Raw genomic sequence first — 23,504 nt, 5'->3', positions numbered from 1 at the left:
GAGGGTTTTTGACTCTACAGCCCTTTATATTCCAGCTGCCTTCCAAGTAGTCCCGGACTATCAGTCTCGTTCCACTGACCTGCCTGATCGGCTTGGTCCCTCTGTAGGGGGTTTGTGACCCAGTACACCTGGGTCAGTGTAGGGAAACCAGCTGACGTCAAGAGAACGGAATGCCTGTGTCGGTCCCAGGACAGAGACAGGTCCCTCTCGGTCAAAGAAAAGGAACCGGATGACCACAGGAGAACGTAATGTCTGGCTCAGTGTCAGGATCAAAAAGGACACAGAACCCCAAAAGGCTGGTCCAAAACCTTGTCCGTCGGGGGAAGCAGGGGAGGTGGGGGGGTAGGGGGAGAAGAGCAATCTGACAGAATGGACGCCGAACCAAGGGAAGCGCAAACTCACTTGGTATCAGAGGGTTGGTCACTTGATGAGAGCCTGAACAGCCGGAATTGGTTGGCAGCAGCGGCATGGAAAAGACAGTCTTGTGGCCATGGCAGCAGGCTATGGCGGCCCTGGGAGCCCCGCATCCACGTGGCGGGGGGGGGGGAGGGGGGTGGCTAGCCTAGGAGGTTACCATTCTAGCAACAACAAACCTAATTGGCTGAAACCTTGAGTCATTAGGATAAAAGCTCGGCAGTCCGATACAAAGTGTCTTTACATGTCTGATCCTTGCAGGCAGAAGATGCATGTTCCGGGGAGCGAAAGAAGCTTCCATTGGGCCCATTAAACCATCCATCCGGATCGACTCCAGAGAGAGAAGACTTCCATATTCAAGAAGGGGAACCAGTCACCTGAATCCAAAGGACTAACCCAGTTTTCTATCACTTTATTGTTCCCAAGACCCTGTATCCTGAATAAAAGGACTCAGGTCTCCAGATTCTGTGTCACAGTGAGAAAGCAAAGGGGATAAATAATGAATGCATCTTCCGACACTGGTGCCGAGTGGATCTAAAGCAGGACAAGGGGCTAAAGTCAGGTCTTCAAGAACCAAATGTACTTCAGATTTTCGATAGCTACACAAAATACTTTTAAATATAGTAAAACAAAAATGGGAATTAGTTGGGCACCAGCAGTAATCATGAAAACCGTAGGGCTGGTCTTGGAGACCCCTCTCCCTCTCCTGCCCCCAGTAGGCCGAGAAGATGAAGAGTGATGCAGACAGACTGAACCAGCACATTCAGGAAGGCCAACTTGAGAAGAAAGTCGTCCAGATAAGGGTAGGTAGACTTCTTGCAAAGCACGACTACCACTGTGGCTACGCACTTGGAAAAGGCGCACAAGACGGACATCTGGTCAAATGGAAGGGTCCTTTCTGGGAGTACAGATGTGCAACACCCACGAGCTTTCTCAAGGTGGGAAACAAATACGATGGAGGGTAGGCATGATCTTTTCCTGCTTAACCAAACCTTTGGGAAACATATGCCATGCTTTTATATAGCGCTTTATGCCAGGTTTCCAATGCTCCCAAAGAGAGGAACAGGCATCATTAAACAATTTAATGGTACCCGGTTTATTCATCTCAGAAGGAGAGCATTGCATGGATTCAAACCGCCACTGCAGATTGCACACAGGTATTAAAGGGTCCCGCCCACCCCACCCCCCCCCCCCCCCCCCCCCACAATCCCACCATTTGCTGTCTAAATGAGGGGTGACTTGGACAACCTCTTTCCTTAGTCTTTCACCTGGGCACACCCTGAACCAGGCGGTGTAATTGAACACTTCCTTTCCTGGTCCGAGGAGAGGGGCGGTTTCACTGGATGTTGGTAGTGAGCAGGTGTCGGAGCCGCTAATGCCTTTCCTTGGCCATGCATACTGCAAAGGTTGCATTCCCTTGGCCCCTATCGTGGACAGAGAAGGTTTTGCTTGAGGACTCAGTGAGGGTAGTAAAATGCAGCGGCCGACAGCACAGCTCCCCAATGCGGGCTCCTACCGGAATCCAAGGGCAACCGGTCCTCTCACCGGCCTGACACTTGGCTTGAAGATATATCTAGGGGGAATGGAGACTATTCCCCACTCACAAAACAATGCTATTTGGTGACAACTACTGTAAACATAGCGCTTTATTGCAAACCTAACTATCTTTGCTTGTTGCTGCGAGGGTGCTCATTGTGGCACAACAGGAAAGAAAAATCTCCCTTAGAGCTCTTTTGGGCCCTCTCAAAAAGGGGAACATTCAATCCCCCCAAACCTCTGACCCACTTCTAAAAAAGCCCTTGAGGACTCTAGCGTTCCAAAAGTAAGACACAGTCATCAAATCTCCAGCAATTCTCAGAGGGTACATCGACCCGGGCTCAAACCATCCTACTCAACTGACGGGCTACTTTGGCGGGATCTGGTAGGGGCTGCACTTAACACAAACTATCTTACTCCCAACTCTTTAGTTGGGAGAGAAAAGGCCACCATTTCTAGAAGCATTGTGGACAGGAAACCCTAAACCAATGGCTGTTCCACGACCTAAAATAAAGTGCATTGAGCAACCATTGCTTCTTTCACCGGAACAACGCTCACTGCACATTACAAACATACGGTTATTGAAGGGTGCCCACCCCATGCCAAACCCACGAGCAACCTCCATGAAGCAAAAGGCAACAGCACACAGATGGGGGAAGCTGGCCTGCCCTCCTTGGAAGAACGTGGGAACCAAAAGGAGCTGCTAGACCAGGTCTCCAGGAAGCTGAAGCGTGCACACGCTGGTGCTGCCTTTCATACAGCTTGTAAGGCTTCAGGAGGGGTACCAAGACCAGACAGACAAGTGCTCAATGATAGCCAAAAAATACCAACCCAAGCACGCAGTCGCCTGTCCATGCATTCAAAAAGGCAACAGATCACAAAAGGGGGACTAATCAACAGGACCATGTGGCAAAACAAACAATGTGTATATACATACAACCTTCTCCCACGTCCCTTGAATTATAACCTCCAATTACAGTATTGCCTCTAGGCCCCCGGGTCGGGTTACAGTCGCGCCTCTAGGCCCCAGGATCGGGTTACAGTCGCGCCTCTAGGCCCCCGGGTCGGGTTACAGTCGCGCCTCTAGGCCCCAGGATCGGGTTACAGTCGCGCCTCTAGGCCCCAGGATCGGGTTACAGTCGCGCCTCTAGGCCCCAGGATCGGGTTACAGTCGCGCCTCTAGGCCCCAGGGTCGGGTTACAGTCACGCCTCTAGGCCCCAGGGTCGGGTTACAGTCACGCCTCTAGGCCCCAGGATCGGGATACAGTCGCGCCTCTAGGCCCCAGGATCAGGTTACAGTCGCGCCTCTAGGCCCCAGGGTCGGGTTACAGTCGCGCCTCTAGGCCCCAGGGTCGGGTTACAGTCGCGCCTCTAGAGTCGCGCCTCTAGGCCCCAGGGTCGGGTTACAGTCGCGCCTCTAGGCCCCAGGGTCGGGTTACAGTCGCGCCTCTAGGCCCCCGGGTCGGGTTACAGTCGCGCCTCTAGGCCCCCGGGTCGGGTTACAGTCGCGCCTCTAGGCCCCAGGATCGGGTTACAGTCGCGCCTCTAGAGTCGCGCCTCTAGGCCCCAGAATCGGGTTACAGTCGCGCCTCTAGGCCCCAGGATCGGGTTACAGTCGCGCCTCTAGGCCCCAGGATCGGGTTACAGTCGCGCCTCTAGAGTCGCGCCTCTAGGCCCCAGAATCGGGTTACAGTCGCGCCTCTAGGCCCCAGAATCGGGTTACAGTCGCGCCTCTAGGCCCCAGAATCGGGTTACAGCCCCCTCCAGCATCACCCCTGGGCTTCTTACCCTCCAGCTTCAGATCTCAGCTTCTGTTCTGGGTACAGCGTTAATCCAATCTCAAGCCTGTACCACCCCCGTTTTCTCATTAGTGAACAAAACCACCAACACAGCGCATAGCCAAAAAAAACTGTTTTAAAATTGTGAACCTACTGACATTTACGTAGACGGAACAAGGCAAACCAGATACCTGCTCTGGCCCTGCGGAACAGGTGGCATCTCCGATAGAGACCAGAGCAGGCAAGGGGACATGGCAGAGGGTAGGCGCACAGGCAATGCAGGATGGGAGGAGCGGTGAAGCAGCAGCATGATGCAAGCAAACAAACGCTCAGGTGGTGCAAACAATAAAAACCACCCACAGGCTCCATGAATGGAATCAAGCAGCGTCCTCTAGTGTACAGCTGCAACCACCATGCTGCAATAGGGGGCAGGCTGGAAACTAGGGATGGCTGCGCTAGTATGCTGGAGCACAAGGCCAGCTTTCCCTGGGACAACTGCTGGCCAGGGCACGCAACAGAGGTGTCGGCAGGCTCCGGGTCAAACCCTGCTTACAGGGCAAACCTCTGGTCAGGGCCACGAGTGTACAGGTCAGAGCTGGGGGCAATGCCAAGTGAACAGGTATAGGAAAGAAGACCAAGGGCAGCTTTCTGGGGCAGGAAAAACACTACCATGGAAGGGGGTTCGCGTAATTAAAAGGCACAAGCTATACTTGGAAAACAGACTTCATTTGCAAAAGAACCTCCCTCTTACGCCCCTCCCCCACAAGTGGGGATGCAGCCGTGACAACAATGAGGGGGGAAAAGTTGCTGTTTCTTTTAATCAGGGGCAAACAAAGGCAAATTCATCTGAAAGAGGCACAAACATGTTTGTCATACAATATAAAACAGTGTTGTCTTAGCAAACAGGAGTAAAAGACGAAAATAAACTGCAAAACCATTTTAAGCACTCAACAAAACAGGGGGAATGATTTCACCCAGGTGATGGCGGTATGGAATGAGTGGGGGTTGAGAGCTGGTGACCTGTGCGACTGCAACATGAGAATAGCAAACAAAGGAGGCGGTACAAGAGGCAAACGGAGGCGAAAGAAACAAGGACACAAGAGGGGAATCGATTTGCCTGCGACAAGCAAGGGAAGTCTACCCACATTCATAACCTTAATTAAACCCAAACACCATTTCCTTTTCAAATTGGAAATACAAATAAAATACGTATTGCTCCATTTAGCATTCCTATACAGATAGTCGGACTTGCACCACCCAAGGCTGCTCTCTCCACTAGTACACCTGCAAGTCCCTGAGCTTCTACACTGCACACAAGCCAGCCAGCCATCTTGCACACTGCATACAGAAAGCAGAGCCACTGACCTGGGACTGAGTCCATCTGAAGGAGTCCCTGAGCTTGCACACAGCACAGCAGTGCCACTGACCTGGGACTGGAGTATGGAGTCCCTGAGCTTCTACACCGCACAGCCACCCATCTCGTACACTGCATACAGCAGAGCAGTGCCACTGACCTGGGACTGGAGTCACAGCTTGTAGACTGCATACAGCGGAGCAGTGCCACTGACCTGGGACTGGAGTATGGAGTCCGAGCTTCTATACCGCACAGCCACCCATCTCGTACACTGCATACAGCAGAGCAGTGCCACTGACCTGGGACTGGAGTCACTGAGCTTTTAGCCTGCACACAGCAGAGCAGTGCTACTGACCTGGGACTGGAGTCACTGAGCTTGTAGACTGCATACAGCAGAGCAGTGCCACTGACCTGGGACTGGAGTATGGAGTCCGAGCTTCTACACCGCACAGCCACCCATCTCGTACACTGCACACAGCAGAGCAGTGCTACTGACCTGGGACTGGAGTCACTGAGCTTGTAGACTGCATACAGCAGAGCAGTGCTACTGACCTGGGACTGGAGTCACTGAGCTTGTAGACTGCATACAGCAGAGCAGTGCCACTGACCTGGGACTGGAGTATGGAGTCCCTGAGCTTCTACACCGCACAGCCACCCATCCCGTACACTGCACACAGCAGTACCACCGATCTGGGACTGGCGTCTGGAGTCACTGAGCTTGTAGACTGCATACAGCAGAGCAGTGCCACTGACCTGGAACTGGAGTACACCTGAAGGAGTCCCCGAGCTCGTACACGGCACAGCAGTGCCACTGAACTGGGACTGGAGTCTAGGACTGCAGCACTACTGGTGCAGGCAAGTAACTAATCCAGACAGAATCGACCCGGACCTCACAGCAGATCTCACAGCTGTGGCGACCCTATGGACAGTCCAAGCCTTTCTTTCCTCGAGCAGCCCTCCAGAGATGCTTTCCAGACCTGGGGATCAGTCCTTGCACCAGTGGCTGAAGGAAGTGCAACCCCATTTACTGCAGAGTTTTGGTACGTGTGGCAGCCTTCCAGTGGCCCAGAGCTGGCCAGTCTAGTTCAGCACACTGGCTATCCGGACACCACTGGTCTGGAACTCAAGCTAAAAGAGCACCTGCACCTCTAAATAGTGCCATGGCTTGGTGGGCTTGAGTGGCAAACTGCAGCAGAGCCGAAGACCACCAGCGTAAGCATAGGGATTCCGTACAGTCTTGGGGTGCGGGTAAGCATTATGAATCCCACGGTGGCGTCTCCCTCACCCCTGAGGGATGCATGCCAGCATTGCAGGGGCATCCCAGAGGGGCGCACGCCAGCATTGCAGGGGCATCCCCGAGGGGCGCTCGCCAGCATTGCATGGAGGAGGAGCTGCCCGCACGGGCCCTTCTTTACCACTTCAGGGGCTGTGCTGCGCATGCCTGCAGGCGCTAATGCAAAAGCTTGAAAGGGCAACAGTCTACTGCCATCTTCTTGCAACATACCGCAACCCTCAGCAGGGTGGTCGCCTATAGTTGCTCTAGTTGTGTGCAATGTATGCCTTGTAGCTGGGCTCTCCCGTGGCCAGAAAAAGGGATATGTTAGCCATACCGGAGCTACAGCAACAAGTGGAGTGCCACTACCCCAGAACCGACCAGCAGCGGGGTTTGTCAGGAAGCAGGCTTAGGGCGAGGAGCATCTCCCTGTCCGCTAAGCAGCGCGGAGCGAGAGGCCCAGTTTCTCAAAGTCTGTTGCAAACCCTCGCCCCTGCCACACTTCAGGGGACATCATCGTCTGAAGGTTCTCGGGGGAGGGGGTTTACAATCGATTATTGCTCAGTAGCCCCCTGGGTTGTTCAGCAGCGACCCCCTTTGAGGACTAGAACACGTACTTTTGGAATCCCTTGTGGTCCTGCTCCTATAAGTGTCAAGACTGGAATAGTCTGGGGAGTCAGGCTCAGAAGACCAGCCATCATCATTTTGCCTCCCAACATGCCGGACAACACACTGCACACAACACTTGAGCACAGCGGTTCTCCTGGCACCATTAATAGTGTAGTAGCACTAGATTTACAGAAGTAGTGACAAGATGGAATTAAAAAAAAGTTAGACAGTAAAACTAATAAAGACATATTGAGCAATGGAAAAAATAAAACATGGGAGAGACACAAACTCGCTTTTTCTGACAAAAACGAGTAAGCTAGCCAAGATGGCACCCTGGAGACAAGGATTCTGGAATGGTGCAAGCCCAACTGGTCATAGAAAAATAATTCCCTCCTTTGGTGCTCCTGGAACATTTAACATCAGAACCTTTAGAATTCCGGGTCCAGCCAGAGACTGTTGCAGGGTTATGAATGTGGGAGGAGCTGTGCACGTGCTTAGACTTCTGCCATGTACCCCAGGATTCACCCCCTCCCCGCAACGACGGATGGCGCAAGGGAAGGAACAAGGCGTTTAGGGAAGCACTCTCGGGGAATGTATAGAAAGTCTTCTTTCCATGGCCTTCTGGATCTTAGTTCCTAGTATTTCTTACTCTCCAAAAGTAATGTCCCTTCTCTGAAGCGCCTTGGCGGGCTGCACCGTAATACATACCCTGGGTACTGTGTCAGGTCTGTCTAAAAGACCACACAAAACCCCCGGCCTAGCGGCATTGGTTCACCCAGTGTGTATATGACGCGTGTGGGGGACAGCGGGCGCAACCAAAGAAAGAATGCATTGAAGGGTCGTAGTGAAAGAATTTACCAAGTGTGCAAATCGTTAGCCAAATAAAAACTTTGGTGCTAGTAAGAATTAAAATAACATTTAAAAAAGTAAAAACCATTCAGGAAAGCCCTAGAAAAACCAGAGCCCCGCAACCTAACTTCAGTCATAACTACACAAACGCGAACACATCCTAAAATTCAGTGTAAAGCAAGGAAACGCTCACCCCACTCAGTAACTCCCCCCACCCCCCACCCCCAAAAATAACTAAGCTCCTTCTGATAACCCTACCCACTCCCTACCCCCGCTTCCAAAACAAACCTGGTACAAAAATAAAAGCTATCACCCAGAGCTCTGGGAGAAGAAGTTCCATTGCTTACGTTTTTTGAAGGCAGACAAGTCTTTTCCGGAAGAATTTTTAAAAGACGCACGCATTAACATTTTCACATTTTCCCTTTCGGACTCGTTCGTTCACTCTGGTGCTTTTTAGCCCCCTTCATGGGGTCATTTTCTTTTTTTTAACCCCAGCCGCAAATGTGTGTGTGGTTAGCTTTTTTTAACTCTTTAAAAAAAAAAAAAAAAAGACAAGTTCCACACTCCATCAGACGTCTGCGAATCCCAAAGTACAAGCCTTCCACGGAATGAAGGGGCATGAGCAGCAAAGAGACTTCCAGAGGGGGTCCCCTCTCCACCAATCAGCTTCCGGCACGCCTCTGCCGCTTGGAATGCACAGCTCAGGTTTCTGTCAAATTTTAAAGGGACGGTGCACAGCTCAGGCAGAGTAAAGGTGAGGGGGGGGGGGGGGGGGGGAGTGGAGTAGTGCGGCAATGGCAGAAGGGGTGGGAGGAAGCAATTGGAGTCTGTGGGTTTGCACTTCACTGCAGGGCTTCGGCGGCATTGGCGGCCGCAGTGTCCACCTCAGAGCCGGCGGCGTCGAAGCTGTGCTCCACACCCATGAGGTCTGGCTCCAGCTTGCCTGTGTCATTGATGAAGCTTGTGTAGGTGTCGCCCTCTGCCATCAGTAGCTTGAGCTTGGGGATCCAGCTCTTGCGCACCACGCGCCGCGCATTGGTACACATGTCGGCAGCAATTGCGTTCATCTCGCTCTCCTTGAAGTTGGGTGCAAAGTTCTGGCAGTAGACTGGGGAGAGGAACAAAGCACAAGTTAGGACATGTCAAGGTCATGTTGCCACCAACCCCCCCAACCCCAGTGTTCTTGCATGAAGGCGTTGTGCGCCTGGACTAGGATGTCGCTCGAGCCATAATGATGTGGTGGTGTTGGTCCCAACTCCTGCCTACATTTCACTCCCATCTAATAGCCAGCAACAATCCCCCTGCCCGTGCACGCCTTATGACAAGGAAACCGTTTAGATACCTTCCTATAAATCCGCCCTCTGCCAGTTCGCCGGACGTCAGCTTCTTGCCATTTCTGGGAAGCAGTTCACTCCACATGGGAGGGGGCCTTCAGAGTTTTAAGGGATACATTAAGTTAGTGAGGAGACTACACTGTTAAATGTCTGGTGCAGTGCTTAATTTGGGGTGCGGGGGTGGTCGTGGAGTGGTGTTTGTCAGGTCTCAGCCCAAGCACTTACTTTTTGAGACCCGGCACTTGTTATCTCAAACTCGCTTTAATTATGAAGTGGTGATAGTCAGTGCGTCCAACCAGCACATTGGAGCAGGAGTGAGCTGTAGTGTAACCACAAATACGTCGACACTGTGGGGAGCAGCTATGGGTGGTGAACTGCCGCATACAATGGCACGGGAGTGCTAGAAAATATTAGGCTCCTGGCACTTTTTATTTTTTACAAATTAAAGCATTGGGCTGGTTGCGCAGTGGCACAAGAGGCTGCAGGGCAGTCTAGCGGCCTGGTGCAGGTGCTCTGGGTGGGCAACAAAGTTCCAGTGAGGTGGAGCGCAACAGGCAGAGTGAAGCAGGAAGACATGTTAAGAGGGCACTCACTAAGGTGCACAGACACGATCATCCTGGTCACAGGTGGTGTAAAGTCAAAAGGTGGCCAAAAGCCTAGCAAGAGTGCCATTGAGGAGCTCAGACATGCAGATGGCTGTAATGGTTAAAAATCAGAGACCAATTAAGTGCATTCTCTGGGTAGATGTAGCAGGCTTTTGGGTTTGGAGTGGGTGGAAATTGACAGAACAGGTGTCAGTCGCCTACCTGCACTGTTGATGTCAATTGCAGCCAAACAAGTTACAGTGCAACAACTGGGGCTTGTCAAACTACATAGCCTCCTCATAAGAGTCTAGGTATCATGTTTGATGTCTACAGTCTTCCAAATAATGAACAACTTGACGCAGTGAAATAGGGCACGCCTAATCACACATCGCCATGAACACATATTGGTGAACGCAGTGTTGGGAGTGCGGTCTCTGGCCAGGCATTTAAGGGAGCTTCAGTGCACCTGGTAGTGTGGCATTAGCATAGCCAGTACTGCAATACTAATAGCACTGCAAGTCACTAAGGGAACGGTGGCATGCAACCTGATGACGCGGTGTGGAAGGAGGGACGGTCTGAGGTGCGTAGAAAGAGGAGACGGTTGAAGGGAGAGCTAAAGCGGCAAGGCAGAGCTTGCTTCCCGTATGACACTTCTCACCAAGAGTTGTAGTTCTACAATAATTCAGTAGCCATTGAATGTGCCCGTGTATCCGTCTCCTCCTCGATACCGCAGAAGTGGCAACGAGTACGAACGAACTCACCCTAGAAGAGCAGCGAGCTTTGCATCAGCAACTCAACTGAGGCCCAACCACAGGCGAGAGCGTGCTCCAACATGCATAACATTATAAAAATAAATTGAAAGAAGTGGAAAGGGGTGCTGTTGGGCCCCTTTAGAGACAAGGACCCACAAACACTATGCGCATGACGTCACGCGCAAGGCACCCATTGCAGAAAGTCAGGCACTTCCTCCACAACAATCAATCCCACTCGTCTCAGTAATAAAAAAACTAAACTAAAATACATGGTGTTTTTCTTAATAAGCAGCAATCACCAGGGCGGCAGGAAATATGGCAAAATGTTTCTACTACGGGTAAACCTAGCATAGCATGGAAAAGATGGCTACAAGGAACTAGAGCGTAGAAAGAAAATAAAAATAATCACTATTTCTACATTGTTTAGGGCCAGCAGGACAAGAAAAGAAGAGAGCCAAGACAAATGAATATGAAAAAGCAGCATCGCAAGTGTCAAAGCCATAAGAAAAGAAACCATAAGCACTATGGCATACGTTTGGAAAACGCATAAAAGAAAAGGGTGAGAATGTAGAACAATCCATCACAGCTTGAAGAAAACGAGCAAGATGATGTCATTTTAACCAACAAATGGACGGGAGACTCCGATCAATTTATGTTAGGGGTGCAGTAGCAGTAAAGTAAGAGAAAGGGAAGGGGCAGAAGACGATCCACCACTTCAGGCTGTTTTACGCATTGCAAAAAAAAGGTGAACACAGAGCGAAATGTTTAAGGGCACTAGATGGAAGAGTAAAAGATATCTGTAACAAACTTCCCAATGGGCACACCTCAACATCAGAAATGAATCGATTGCTGAAATGGAGGGTCACAATGTAAGAAGGAGATGGACCAGTGACAATAGAGGGAGTAAATAGAGAAATCAGAAGACGTTCAGCCAAGGATTTCCAGCAAGGAAGGGGGAGACGAAGAGGAAGAACATGCTGCAGGTGTAATAGCCCCTCATTGGGATAACAATCCAACCGGTCATGCACTTAGGATAATAGTCAGAATTTGCAATGGAAAGGGACATCTAGCCAAATGCTGCAGAAATAAGAATGCAAGCACAAACTAGATCGATGATGGAGAAAGGGTGCATACATACAGTGGGCAATGAGGAAGGAGAAGCTAACTGTCCCAAGGCAGTTGTACGTGTAAATTGTACCCCAATAGGGATGATGGCTGACTCTGGAGCCTAGTATACGCTCATTCCTGAAGCTGTGTGGAGAGAAATTGGACCCAAGTATCTACAAGAGGTGCTTATTAATCCGAGAGCCTACAGGGGGTGAACATTGATCTGATTGGGTGGTTTAAGACGACCCTCAACTTCAAAAGAAGAGCAGCAGAAGGATACATGTATCTATCAAGAAAGGAGCCTCCCCTCTCCTGAGTTTGACGCCATCAGAACCACTTAAAATTGAGGCTAGACCCAGATACTGAAGCATCAGTTTTCACGGACCAAGGTGTAAATAAAGATACCGGAGGAAGTATTCAGAGATGAGATGGGTTGTTTGAGGGGTTTCACACATCGCATAGTGCTGAGAGGAGGCAGTAAATCAGTTGCCCAGAAGCTCAGGAATGTCCCTTTGTCAATGAGAGATGAAGTGAAGAAATAACTGCAGAAGCTAGAGGAGCAAGGAATTATAGAGAGCACTGATGCATCTGAATGGGTGTCACCACTAGTAGTGGCAACGAAAAGCATGGGGAAGTTCACATTTTGTGTAGACCGCAGGCAACTCAAAAAATGTGTTATTCCAGAAAGACACCCACTGCCCAACATACATGAACCGAAATCAACGATGGGACCAGTGACTGCTTTCAACACTTGATCTCACTGCAGCGCATCATCAGATCAAACTACATAGGCATCAAGACATCTAACGGCGTTCATAACACCAGAGGGGCTGTTTCAATATAAAAGAATGCTGTTTTTTCTTCTCTCAGCGTCAGTTTTTCAAAAGATCATGTACAGATTATTTGAAGGAGAAGAGGGTTATTTTTTTTTTCTCAAGACGAACTGTTGGTATATGCTGAAGACAAGAGCATTACCCAAAAAAAAAAAAAAAAAAAAAAAAACTCGAATCCTCAGGAGACTAAATTATGTTGATACGACCCTCAGAAAAGAAAAGTCGAAAATGAACAGGAAGGAAATAAAATACTTGGGTCATGTAATTTCGGAAGGGGGAGGTGGGGGCGATCTCTCCAAAGAAATATTTGATTGACACAATAGAACACAAATAGTAAAGAGCAGGTTAGAAAATTTTTAGGGATAGCAGAATATTATTCCAAATTTGTTAGGGCACTTGTATGATCAGCAAATCCTCTAAGGAGTATGTTAAAGACAAATGGGAAATGTACGCGGAATAACCAATGTGAAAAGGAGTTTAAATACATAAAGGGTGACATGGAACCGCTTTAGCAACAGCTATGCCATTACAGAACTAACAAAGAGTTTGACATACAATAATTACCACGGATGCAAGCAATGTGGGACTAGGTGCTGTTCTCACACAAGTCAAAGAAGGGAAAGAATTTGTAATAACTTTTGCCTACCGGCTGTATAAAGGTTCGGAGAAGGTTTATGCAACAATTTAAAAGGAAGCTCTAGCTATTAGATGGGCTATGCACACATTTAGAAGCTCCATAGGGGGTACCACTTTTGAAATGCACACCGATCACAAGCCGTTGGTTGAGGTGTTCTCCACGAAAGGTTTGGACAAGGTATCAGGAAGGATAAGCAGGTGTGTGTCCAGATAGCAGGAATTCGATTTTACGGTCCTGTATATCCCCAGGAGTAAGAAATGATTGCTGCAGACTGTTCATCACGAACGGCCACTAAGGAAGAACAAGAGGATGAAGGGGAAGAACAGGATAACATTTGCGAAATCGTGGAACCTTCAATATCAAAGCAGGAGCGGCTGGAGGCCAGTGAAAGAGATGTCACGTTGAACATTGTTGGTAATGAATTGATAGAAGGAAAACTAGACAAAGAAGCTGCGCAGAAGGCAGGTGTGGAAGGGTTTTGGAATATCAAGGAAGAACTATGCGATTTAGGTGGCATTGTTAGGAGACAAGTTGGTTCCAGCTGAGGAACTTCGAGAAAAGATTGTGCGACTGAAGGAACTACTGGTGGCCGGCATGTGACAATCAGATAGAGAGAATTGTCAGAGAATGTATCCTTTGCACAAATAGTGCTAAAGAGAGTGAGAGTGAGTTAAGTGTCCCATGGCTCTCTCAGACATCCCTGGGAGAAAATAGCTATTGATGTGTCCAGTATGTAGTGAAGGATGTCAGACGTATTGTGTGGTTGTAGTGGATGTTTTGACGAGATGGGCAGAAGTGACGACAACACATGCGACTACCAAAAGGATGCCCAAGTTCTTAGACGATTTGTGTGACGTGAAGGGGAGATTCTTGACTTAAATTGCGGCACATTACCCGTGAGAGAGATGGAGAAGTATTGTGAGGGGAGGGCCATCTTACACAGAACCAGTGCCATATACCACCCACAGACCAATGGAATTGTGGAAAGGTATAACAGGATAACCAAAAGAAGCCATCAGGTAGGCATGGTCTAATGGGAGAGATTGGAAGAGTGTGGTAAGAAAGCCAATGATTGCACACAGGTTCACAACACAGAGTACCACATGAGTCATCATTTGTACCTAGCAGAGTAAGAAAGGGTATTCCAAAGCTTTTTCCGGGATGGATGGGTGAGCGGGCTGGTGTGGGTGTAAGTTGGGAAGGAGTGGAAGGAAACATGTGTAAAAAAAATGATGAACAAACTCTTGTATGATAACAGGAGATTTGTGAAGCATTCCCCAGTGAGGGTAGAAGGTTGGGTCAGGATCAAAGCCCCATCAGTGTTGAGGGGTGATGGATGTTGATGGTCGAAACCCATTGAGGTTGTAGAGGTGTTCAAATATGCTGTAAAGACAAAAGATTGAAGAGTGTGGAACCTGGAGAGAGTTATGAGAGCAAGATCTGAAGAGAGAAAAGGAAGGAGCTTTCTATGGTGGCGATTCCTTTTCTAGTACAGTAGATCTGCCTTCTTCTACTTCGCTGTTTGGAAGAAGCTACCGAAGACCGAGTTATTTGAAGGAGTACACTCAAAAGGGTGGAAGGAGACTTGCTGTGAAAGAAAGGGGATGTGTGGCATGGGACCTGGCAAACCCTGTCTTGGAACCTGATGACAGTGTGGAAGAGTGAAGGAGGGACAGTGCAAGGAAAGACAGTTGAAGGGAGAGCTGAAGAGGCGAGGCAGAGCTCGCTTCCCGTATAACATTCCTCACCAAGAGTTGTAGTTCTACAATAAATCAATATTCATTTAATGTGCCCGTGCATCTGCCTCCTCCTTGATACTACATGACCTGGCGGCCACTTCTTTCAGGTCCATATTTACCGCAGGGCAAACTTGAATAGCCTGTGTATTGCACAGGTTGTCAAGGGGTTCCCCTAATACTGTTATCTGGGGTTTAAAAAACTAAAATCAGACCACAGAGCTTACTGCATTCCGACCTAGAATAAAATGAGAGCCACAATGAGATATGGACATTCACCCTGTAGATGCCCGTGGGACAGGGCTGTGTACAAGTGTCCCCACTTAAGGCTGTAGCAGCGTCTGTTTCAGCCTGGTCTGATCCAGACGCTGCTCCGGTCCCACATCGGAGGTCAGACATGGATGCGGCCAGACTTCAGGAGATCAGACTCCCGAGCACTGAGAGGAGGTTGAGGGCCATCGCCTAGCATAAGTACTTGTAAGAGGTGGACAGCCCAGAGGAGAAACTGTAGCAAGTGCAATTGAACATGAGGAAGGGACTGGAGAGGATGGACTCTGGGACTCTCTGGAGTGTTTTAAGAAACAGCTCAAAACGTATCTTTTGAGATAATTTCCTGGGCTAGGCATTCCCCGTTTTATCTTCTCACACCTGTCTGCTTTCCTGCTTTATCAGCGCCCATATGCCTCTGGGTCACTTTGGAAGCGCATTATAAATAATCTAAAGTAAAGAAGCAGGGCACACTCAAGCTTGGCAGAAGTATTTAATGAGAGAAAGGCACAGCGTCAGACCTTAAATGTACAAGGCCAAAGGAACAGGGAATTCGGGTTCTGCGGGAGGTCTCATGCCAGGAAATTGCGTGTTGTGGGGGAGGAAGGAGGCACAATGGACATGACTGCAGTTGGGTGATCCATCAATCCCTATTAAGCCAAAAATCCCCTAGGATTTAATGCATTACTGGATGATGAAAGGATCACAAAGACCCTATAGGCCAGACACCCCACGCCCCCCACGTCTCAATACTTACACTTCACAGCATGTAAGACACGGCTGTCCAGCGGCTTCCGGCTGGGGTCATTCGTGGAGGAGCGGATCCCAGTCCCACAACTGTTCGCTAGAGTGTTCCTAAAAAAGCGGAAGGAAAAAAAAAATAAGAGCCCTTTAAAATATCTTGCAATGACTGCACCCATGCAGACCCACACCCCTGTGGAACGGGTTCGGTGAGGGACACGGTAGCCTGTAGCCCACACCCCTGGGGAATGGGTCCTGGGAGGGTCACAGCAGCCTGTAGCCCACACCCCTGGGGAAATGGGTTCAGTGAGGGTCACAGTAGCCTGTAGCCCACACCGCTGGGGAATGGGTTCAGTGAGGGTCACAGCAGCCTGTAGCCCACACCACTGGGGAATGGGTTCAGTGAGGGTCACAGTAGCCTGTAGCCCACACCCCTAGGGAATGGGTTCCTTGAGGGTCACAGCAGCCTGTAGCCTTCCCCCCTGTGGAATGGTTCAGTGAGGGTCACAGCAGCCTGTAGCCTTCCCTCCCCCTGGGGAATGGGTTCAGTGAGGGTCACAGTAGCCTGTAGCCCACACCGCTGGGGAATGGGTTCAGGGAGGGTCACAGCAGCCTGTATCCTTCCCTCCCCCTGGGGAATGGGTTCAGTGAGGGTCACAGCAGCCTGTAGCCTTCCCTCCCCCTGTGGAATGGGTTCAGTGAGGGTCACAGCAGCCTGTAGCCTTCCCTCCCCCTGGGGAATGGGTTCAGTGAGGGTCACAGCAGCCTGTAGCCTCCCCCTGCGGAATGGGTTCAGTGAGGGTCACAGCAGCCTGTAGCCTTCCCTCCCCCTGGGGAATGGGTTCAGTGAGGGTCACAGCAGCCTGTAGCCTTCCCTCCCCCTGGGGAATGGGTTCAGTGAGGGTCACAGTAGCCTGTAGCCCACACCGCTGGGGAATGGGTTCAGTGAGGGTCACAGCAGCCTGTAGCCTTCCCTCCCCCTGGGGAATGGGTTCAGTGAGGGTCACAGCAGCCTGTAGCCTTCCCTCCCCCTGTGGAATGGGTACAGTGAGGGTCACAGCAGTCTGTAGCCTTCCCTCCCCCTGTGGAATGGGTTCAGTGAGGGTCACAGCAGCCTGTAGCCTACCCTCCCCCTGTGGAATGGGTTCAGTGAGGGTCACAGCAGCCTGTAGCCTTCCCTACCCCTGTGGAATGAGTTCAGTGAGGGTCATAGCAGCCTGTAGCCTTCCCTCCCCCTGCGGAATGAGTTCAGTGAGGGTCACAGCAGCCTGTAGCCTTCCCTCTCCCTGTGGAATGGGTTCAGTGAGGGTCACAGCAGGCTGTGGAATGGGTTCAATGAGGGTCACAGCAGCCTGTAGCCTTCCCTCCCCCGTGGAATGGGTTCAGTGAGGGTCACAGCAGCCTGTAGCCTTCCCTCCCCCTGTGGAATGGGTTCAGTGAGGGTCACAGCAGCCTGTAGCCTTCCCTCCCCTGTGGAATGGGTTCAGTGAGGGTCCCAGCAGCCTGTAGCCTTCCCTACCCCTGTGGAATGGGTTCAGTGAGGGTCACAGCAGCCTGTAGCCTTCCCTCCCCCTGTGGAATGGGTTCTCCTGTAGCGCACAACCCTGCTGGAAGGAAGCAAAGGGCATGTTCCAGTAGGATATAGAAAACCTCCCAGGTTTGATGTACAGCACTGGAACGAGACATTAGTATTCGTAGCAGATGCAGATGGCATTCACCAGTGGCTGCCCGCTTACTGCCATCCGATTAAGACTGCAGGTGGTCTTAGGCTCAGTGGAATCGTATTACTTTTCAGGGAGTCCAATTAAATAAAGAAAGATGGAGTTTTGGAAATTTTCTTCTAGAATGACATGGCAAACCTTTAATTGAACTCAAACTAACAGAGATGAAGAGCGGTGGTCTGCAACAGTGAGAGGAGGACTACTGCGCTGCAGTAGTACAGGGCCGAGAAGTGGTTTCTATATGTACACTCGGCCACACACTACTAAAGCCCAAGGTATACAGTACACGCCCTTTGCCTCTTTAAAGTGGCGTGAGCGGATGGCATGCTAAAACAATAGGACTAGGGTGCTAAAATGAAATGTCCAACCAAAGTTATATACCCAAAATAGTCTCTTTAATCAGCTAAAAATACCAATAACCCATCCCTGTAAAGGACTAAACAGAATATGTGACTAAAGGCCAAAGTGGCCTTCTGCGTATGAAGACCGCGGTATGTTGCCAATGGTCTTTATAGCAAAGTTAAAATGAAAGTTTCTTTAAAAAAAAAAAGAAAAAAAAAAGTTATGAGTGGGTTATCGTTACTAGGGCCCTTCAGCCAGGCCAAGGGCACAGTGGTATACCTTTTATTTTAAGCCTGAACGAATTGCAGTGTGCTGTCGGGAGCGGCACCAACAACGCGCCGAAGAAGCCGGGAAACAGCCAGGCGGGGCCGAGTCGCTGGAGCTGGAAGACCTGTGGCTCTTGGGTGTGGGGAAAGTGAAGGCTTTGCTCCGGCATCAAACGGGCTCAACATCGGCAAAGGCGTGAGACCAGAAGAAGGGGTGTTGATCCAGTGACCCAAGAAGGCTTGACGGGTCTCATGCCGAAACAGTGGAGTGAATATAGGTGCCAAACAGGCTAGAAAAGGCTTGCAGTGGGTCAAAGTGCAACAACTCTGGTGGGTCCTTGCAGCAGTTTGCTCAAGAGTCGAAGGTGTAGGGCGTGCCAGAGACTGCTTCATTCAGCCCTCCTAGCTAAGAAGGTTGCAAGAGAGCACTTCCAGGGCTGTAGGGGTGTCCCTTCCAATAAGCAGAGTCCTGGGTGCCAACTCGCAGCAGCAGCAGCAGCAGCAGCAGCAGCAGCAGCACTTGTCCAGCAGCAGGTCATTTCAACTGGTCCTCTGAAATGGCGGAAGGGAGCGCTTGGCTCCTCCTTGGAAAGCTATCACCACCCCAATGGCAGGGGACTTGGGCACACTAGAACCCAATAAAGTTGCAGAGAAAGCATCCTCCTGGAGTGCAAAGAGGATTCAGCTAAATGGGATATGGAGACTTCCCGCCACGCCTAGTATATTCATTTCACCACACAAGAGTTTCTGCATACTTCCGATGTCCGCTCCCAGAGGGCCATGCCTGCAGGAGTGCAGTTGAGGGCAATGCAGCCTAAGTATTCCCAGGATGATGGCGCCCTTCCTCTGGGCGCAATTCCTCTTCTGGGCTACTCTAGATTACTCTGCCCCCCCCCCACCCCACGGTTCATATGCCCAAGATCAAAATACTCCAGCCTGCGAAATCCATTTTGAGAGGTTAGCGCTTCCTTTGAAGCCTCAGACTCCACCCCCAGCCCCTGGCGCACGCTCTGTTCCTCTGGGGAGGGCCAGGCAGAGAATAAAAAAGGTAGTAGCTGGACCCAATCCTAGCAACTTGTTGTCAGTGAACCCCAGACAGTGATACACAAAGGTTCTGACAACTGTAGGTCATCCCAGATAACCCAATAAAATGTCATCAGATGGTTGGGGTAAGGTTATAGCTTTTTATTTATAAAAAAAACTACCAATGCATTGAGGATACACAGTTCTATATAATTTAAATCATGGAGGCTGGAATAGTTTAGATACCACCAGGCTGTTGCTGCATGGCGTGCCAGTAGACCAAGCCCCGTCAAGAGACCACATGTACTGAGCTCTCCATCGCTAAGAACAAGCCAGCATCATTTAAACAGTCACCACGGTTTTAAACCTAAAATAAGGCAATGGGTTGCACAGGCAGAAAACAGGGCGGGGATAAGGGAGTTGCGCATCTCCAGCTCCTCGCTGAAGACGTGCAGCACAATCTCCCACCAAACCAGGCAGAACCGCCACATGGGGGGGGCAAGCAGCTCAAAACCTTCCTGTGTTCTCAGGACACCATAGCCGAATGATACCTGGACACCAGATTCCGCCCTCGCAGCGCGTTCCCTGCGACTCCTGTACCACCCCCTCGCTACTCACATTGCCCTCATGTACCAGAATCGCTGTGTGCAGCTCTCTCGCTACCCCTCTGTATCCAGGTAACCAGAGTGTTGTAACTTAGTAACCCTGTAACCCTCTCGCTCTACATGCCATCCATGGGACCAGCACCTCGATGCCTCAGGGCTTGGACACCTCTGGCAGGGACTTTCCAAACACTTTTCACTGGTTGCGGAAAAATGAAAACTCTCCATAACTATGCGTTCAGAAGATCATTTTACCAATGGTCTATACTATACCAGGCATCTCGGCCAAGTAGGGCCTTATTAAACGAAGATGCGCACAGCAGAGCACTGTTAAGACCCCACATCCTCCATGCCACAGTGTGACCACATTACACCCAGACTCACTACGCTGTAATACCCGCTTCCCTGTATACAAGCATGCAATACCTTCAAGAGCAGCCCCTCGGTCATTTAAGGTGCAGTTACTTCACAGGCTGCCTCCACCCGAGCAGACACGGTCACACTCAGGTGGCCAGCGCGCGACAAGAAGCCAGGGCCGGCCAGGTAAGAGCGGCACGAATGAAAGAAGCTGGATTTGGATATCACCACCCACCCTCATGCGAGTCCCACTGTTCGGGCTGTGCAACCATCTGACCCTATGGCAGAGCAACAAGCAGCCCCCCCCCCCAAAACCTCCAGGAGTATAGATGGGCTGGTAGATAGGTAGGGGACAGCTCCCAAAGAAAGCACTGGGCACCGGTAGACTGAACATGTATACACTATATAAAAGGGACATGTATATCTCGACCCCGTTTAAAAAAAATAGGATCTTGGACAGGTATTATCACAAGATCACCTGTCTAAAAGCGCCCCCTCCCTGCCCCGCCCCGCAACTGCAATCAAGCGAGCTCACTATCTGGTGAAAGGAGCGATATAGACTAGAGGGAGGGGAAGCATGGCAGCAGATCACCAGTATTGCCGTCCCTTGAGCACGCAGGAACACGGGTGTATGAACCCCGCCACCGGACGACAACAGTGATCATCAAACGGACTCCATACACTTCCAGAAGAGACACTCCCAGTGGAGAACAGGCAAAATCAGGAGCACCACCTCGCATTAAAAAAGCAAGCAGGAGCAACAATGTAGCCAGGCAATTACTGCCACGGGAAGAGAAAATCCAGCGCACAGGTTAAAATTCTAGTCTAACCTCCAGGAATCCAGTGGGAACCCAGGAAAAACCTTACTGTCCTGGTAGTTACCTCACTTCCAGAGACGGTCAAGGCAAGTTATCACAGCTCCCACAAGGAATGCACGACAAAGTCAGAGCCAGTTCTGTGAGAGACTCTCCACAAGTGCAGAGACGGCAGCCAACACTACAGAGAAGACCCCCTCGACTACGCTGCCACAGGGCACAAGCAGCGCAGCAGGATTTACTCCCCAACGAGAGTCAACAGGGAAATGCGGTTTGACAAGACCTGCATAGATCTTGGACTACAGACCACAAGGACCCCTGAGGCCAAGTGTAAGGAATAGACCACCAGCCCAGGGCCTGGAGGGAAGTAGAGTTCTGGGAAGGCAGCACAAGTCGTTAAGTAAAGCTCTTCGTTTGCAGGGAATGTAGGTCGGTCCGGCCAGCCAGTGACTTGAACCATGAGCCACCAACGACCCTGGTGCCCAAAACAAGCATGGGACCCACCATCAAAAGGCAAAAAACTGATGCAGGTGGCTCCAGGGAGACAGAGGAACCGACCAAGCACAAACTGTCCAAGAATGGAGGCGACAGAAACCCAGATGAGGTGGTGCGCTTGAGTCCCAACAACCTTACAGGAGGCCGCAGCTTCGGGCACGAAGAATTAAGGTCCTGGTAACAACAGCTTGCACAACGGCCCCAAGACATAAGAGGAGGTCCAACCAGCAATGAGGACACGAAGCAGGACCGCCATCCTTAGCTGGCCGTCCAGCAACCGCAGCACTGACGAGACCAGTATGGCAAAATGTAGCCTCAAAATCAGCTACTATGGTTTTCAGAGTCAACATCTTAGTTAGCTTGCTTCTCTTACTCAGACAGAATTAAAGGAGTTGGGTCTCCCCTAATATCCCACACAAAAGGACTGGGCCAAGGCAAGCCCAGCAATCACACAAAATGGCAGCAAACAAAGGGAGAGGGGGCCAGCTAATCAGTCTGGCTGCTAAAATCCATCCATCATCAAGGCTCATGCCAAGGGATGCGTGTTGGACCATGGGGCGGAGGACTAGTTTAAACTGACCAAAACCACTTCTAAGGGTGCAGGCTGGCCTCACAAATGAACCATATGTGCACAACAGCCATTGCAGGCCTGCCTAGGGGTTTCCCAGCCAAATGAACACCATTTACTGTACAGGAGCCTTCTAAATAAAATGGCTGCGCTTTGGTATTTACCGGCAGGGCACTTGGTGTGGAAGCAGCGGTGGGCACTCCAACCACAAATAGGTACATCACTTGGCGGTCCCGAGAGAGATCTTCATGGAGATCAGCACACCTCAATTGATCTCTTCCCCACAGAAGCAAACCGCAAGTGTCATCCTTCACTTCTTTGAAAGGAAGGGGCCTGAACTCACTAGGGAGTCTGTTCCCCTCCGACAACAGCTTACACCTTTCCCCCGGCACCCACCATAATTCTCAAGTTTCTCCAGCGTGCCAAACATTGTCAGATGCCCCTAATAGGAGACCACCTGGATGCCCCTCCGGGCTCTGCAGCCCCCTAGACCTGCAGGTAACTTGCCTCTTTGTCCAGGGCCTCCATTCCCCAGGCATCTGACCTCCCCTTGCCCACTGCTCGACCACAACGAGCCCTAGTGGTGGTCCAGGTCACAAGACGCAGAACACCTTATTTGAAGCCTTCTCCTACAGCAGCCGGCTGACGGCTCAGGCAAAGGGCACCTCAATCACCTGTTCGATCCATCCCCAGCAAGGATCTCGACCAGTGTCTGCTGCAACAATCGGGTAGGAGACAACATGCTTGTGTTTTAGCAGTGTTGTGGGCTTGCATTTTGAATCTCGCTACGGTTTTGTGCCACTGCTCTGCATCTTTTTCCACAGGGATAGTGTTGTGGGCTTGCATTTTGAATCTCGCTGTGGTTTTGTGCCACTGCTCTGCATCTTTTTCCACGGGGATAGTGTTGTGGGCTTGCATTTTGAATCTCGCTGTGGTTTTGTGCCACTGCTCTGCATCTTTTTCCACGGGGATAGTGTTGTGGGCTTGCATTTTCAATCTCGCTGCGGTTTTGTGCCACTGCTCTGCATCTTTTTCCACAGGGATAGTGTTGTGGGCGTGCATTTTGAATCTCGCTGCGGTTTTGTGCCACTGCTCTGCATCTTTTTCCACAGGGATAGTGTTGTGGGCTTGCATTTTGAATCTCGCTACGGTTTTGTACCACTGCTCTGCATCTTTTTCCACAGGGATAGTGTTGTGGGCTTGCATTTTGAATCTCGCTACGGTTTTGTGCCACTGCTCTGCATCTTTTTCCACAGGGATAGTGTTGTGGGCTTGCATTTTGAATCTCGCTACGGTTTTGTGCCACTGCTCTGCATCTTTTTCCACAGGGATAGTGTTGTGGGCTTGCATTTTGAATCTCGCTACGGTTTTGTGCCACTGCTCTGCATCTTTTTCCACAGGGATAGTGTTGTGGGCTTGCATTTTGAATCTCGCTACGGTTTTGTGCCACTGCTCTGCATCTTTTTCCACAGGGATAGTGTTGTGGGCTTGCATTTTGAATCTCGCTACGG

At 50.5% G+C, this 23,504-nt stretch overlaps 1 protein-coding gene across 4 annotated transcripts in view; it reads right to left on the bottom strand.

Annotated features, from left to right (window-relative positions):
* Positions 1 to 4,518: 4,518 nt before the first annotated feature.
* The window catches only part of NACC1 (nucleus accumbens associated 1), a 114,014-nt gene continuing 95,028 nt past the window's right edge, over positions 4,519 to 23,504 (bottom strand). For 2 of the 4 annotated variants that reach the window (XM_069604305.1, XM_069604304.1), the window contains exons 5-6: positions 15,821 to 15,918; positions 4,519 to 8,921 (exon numbers count right to left, since the gene is read on the bottom strand). In XM_069604305.1, the coding sequence (XP_069460406.1) occupies positions 8,656 to 8,921; positions 15,821 to 15,918 (364 nt within the window). In that variant the 3' untranslated portion in view covers positions 4,519 to 8,655. The remainder of the gene's footprint in view (positions 8,922 to 15,820; positions 15,919 to 23,504) is intronic. The other 2 variants (XR_011259963.1, XR_011259964.1) reach the window with 2 other exon arrangements.

Source organism: Ambystoma mexicanum, chromosome 3q (assembly GCF_040938575.1).
Source record: "Ambystoma mexicanum isolate Mex_15411 chromosome 3q, UKY_AmexF1_1, whole genome shotgun sequence".
Taxonomy (NCBI): domain Eukaryota; kingdom Metazoa; phylum Chordata; class Amphibia; order Caudata; family Ambystomatidae; genus Ambystoma; species Ambystoma mexicanum.
Note: the sequence above shows the minus strand (reverse complement) of the source record. Positions and strands in the feature narration are given on the sequence as shown.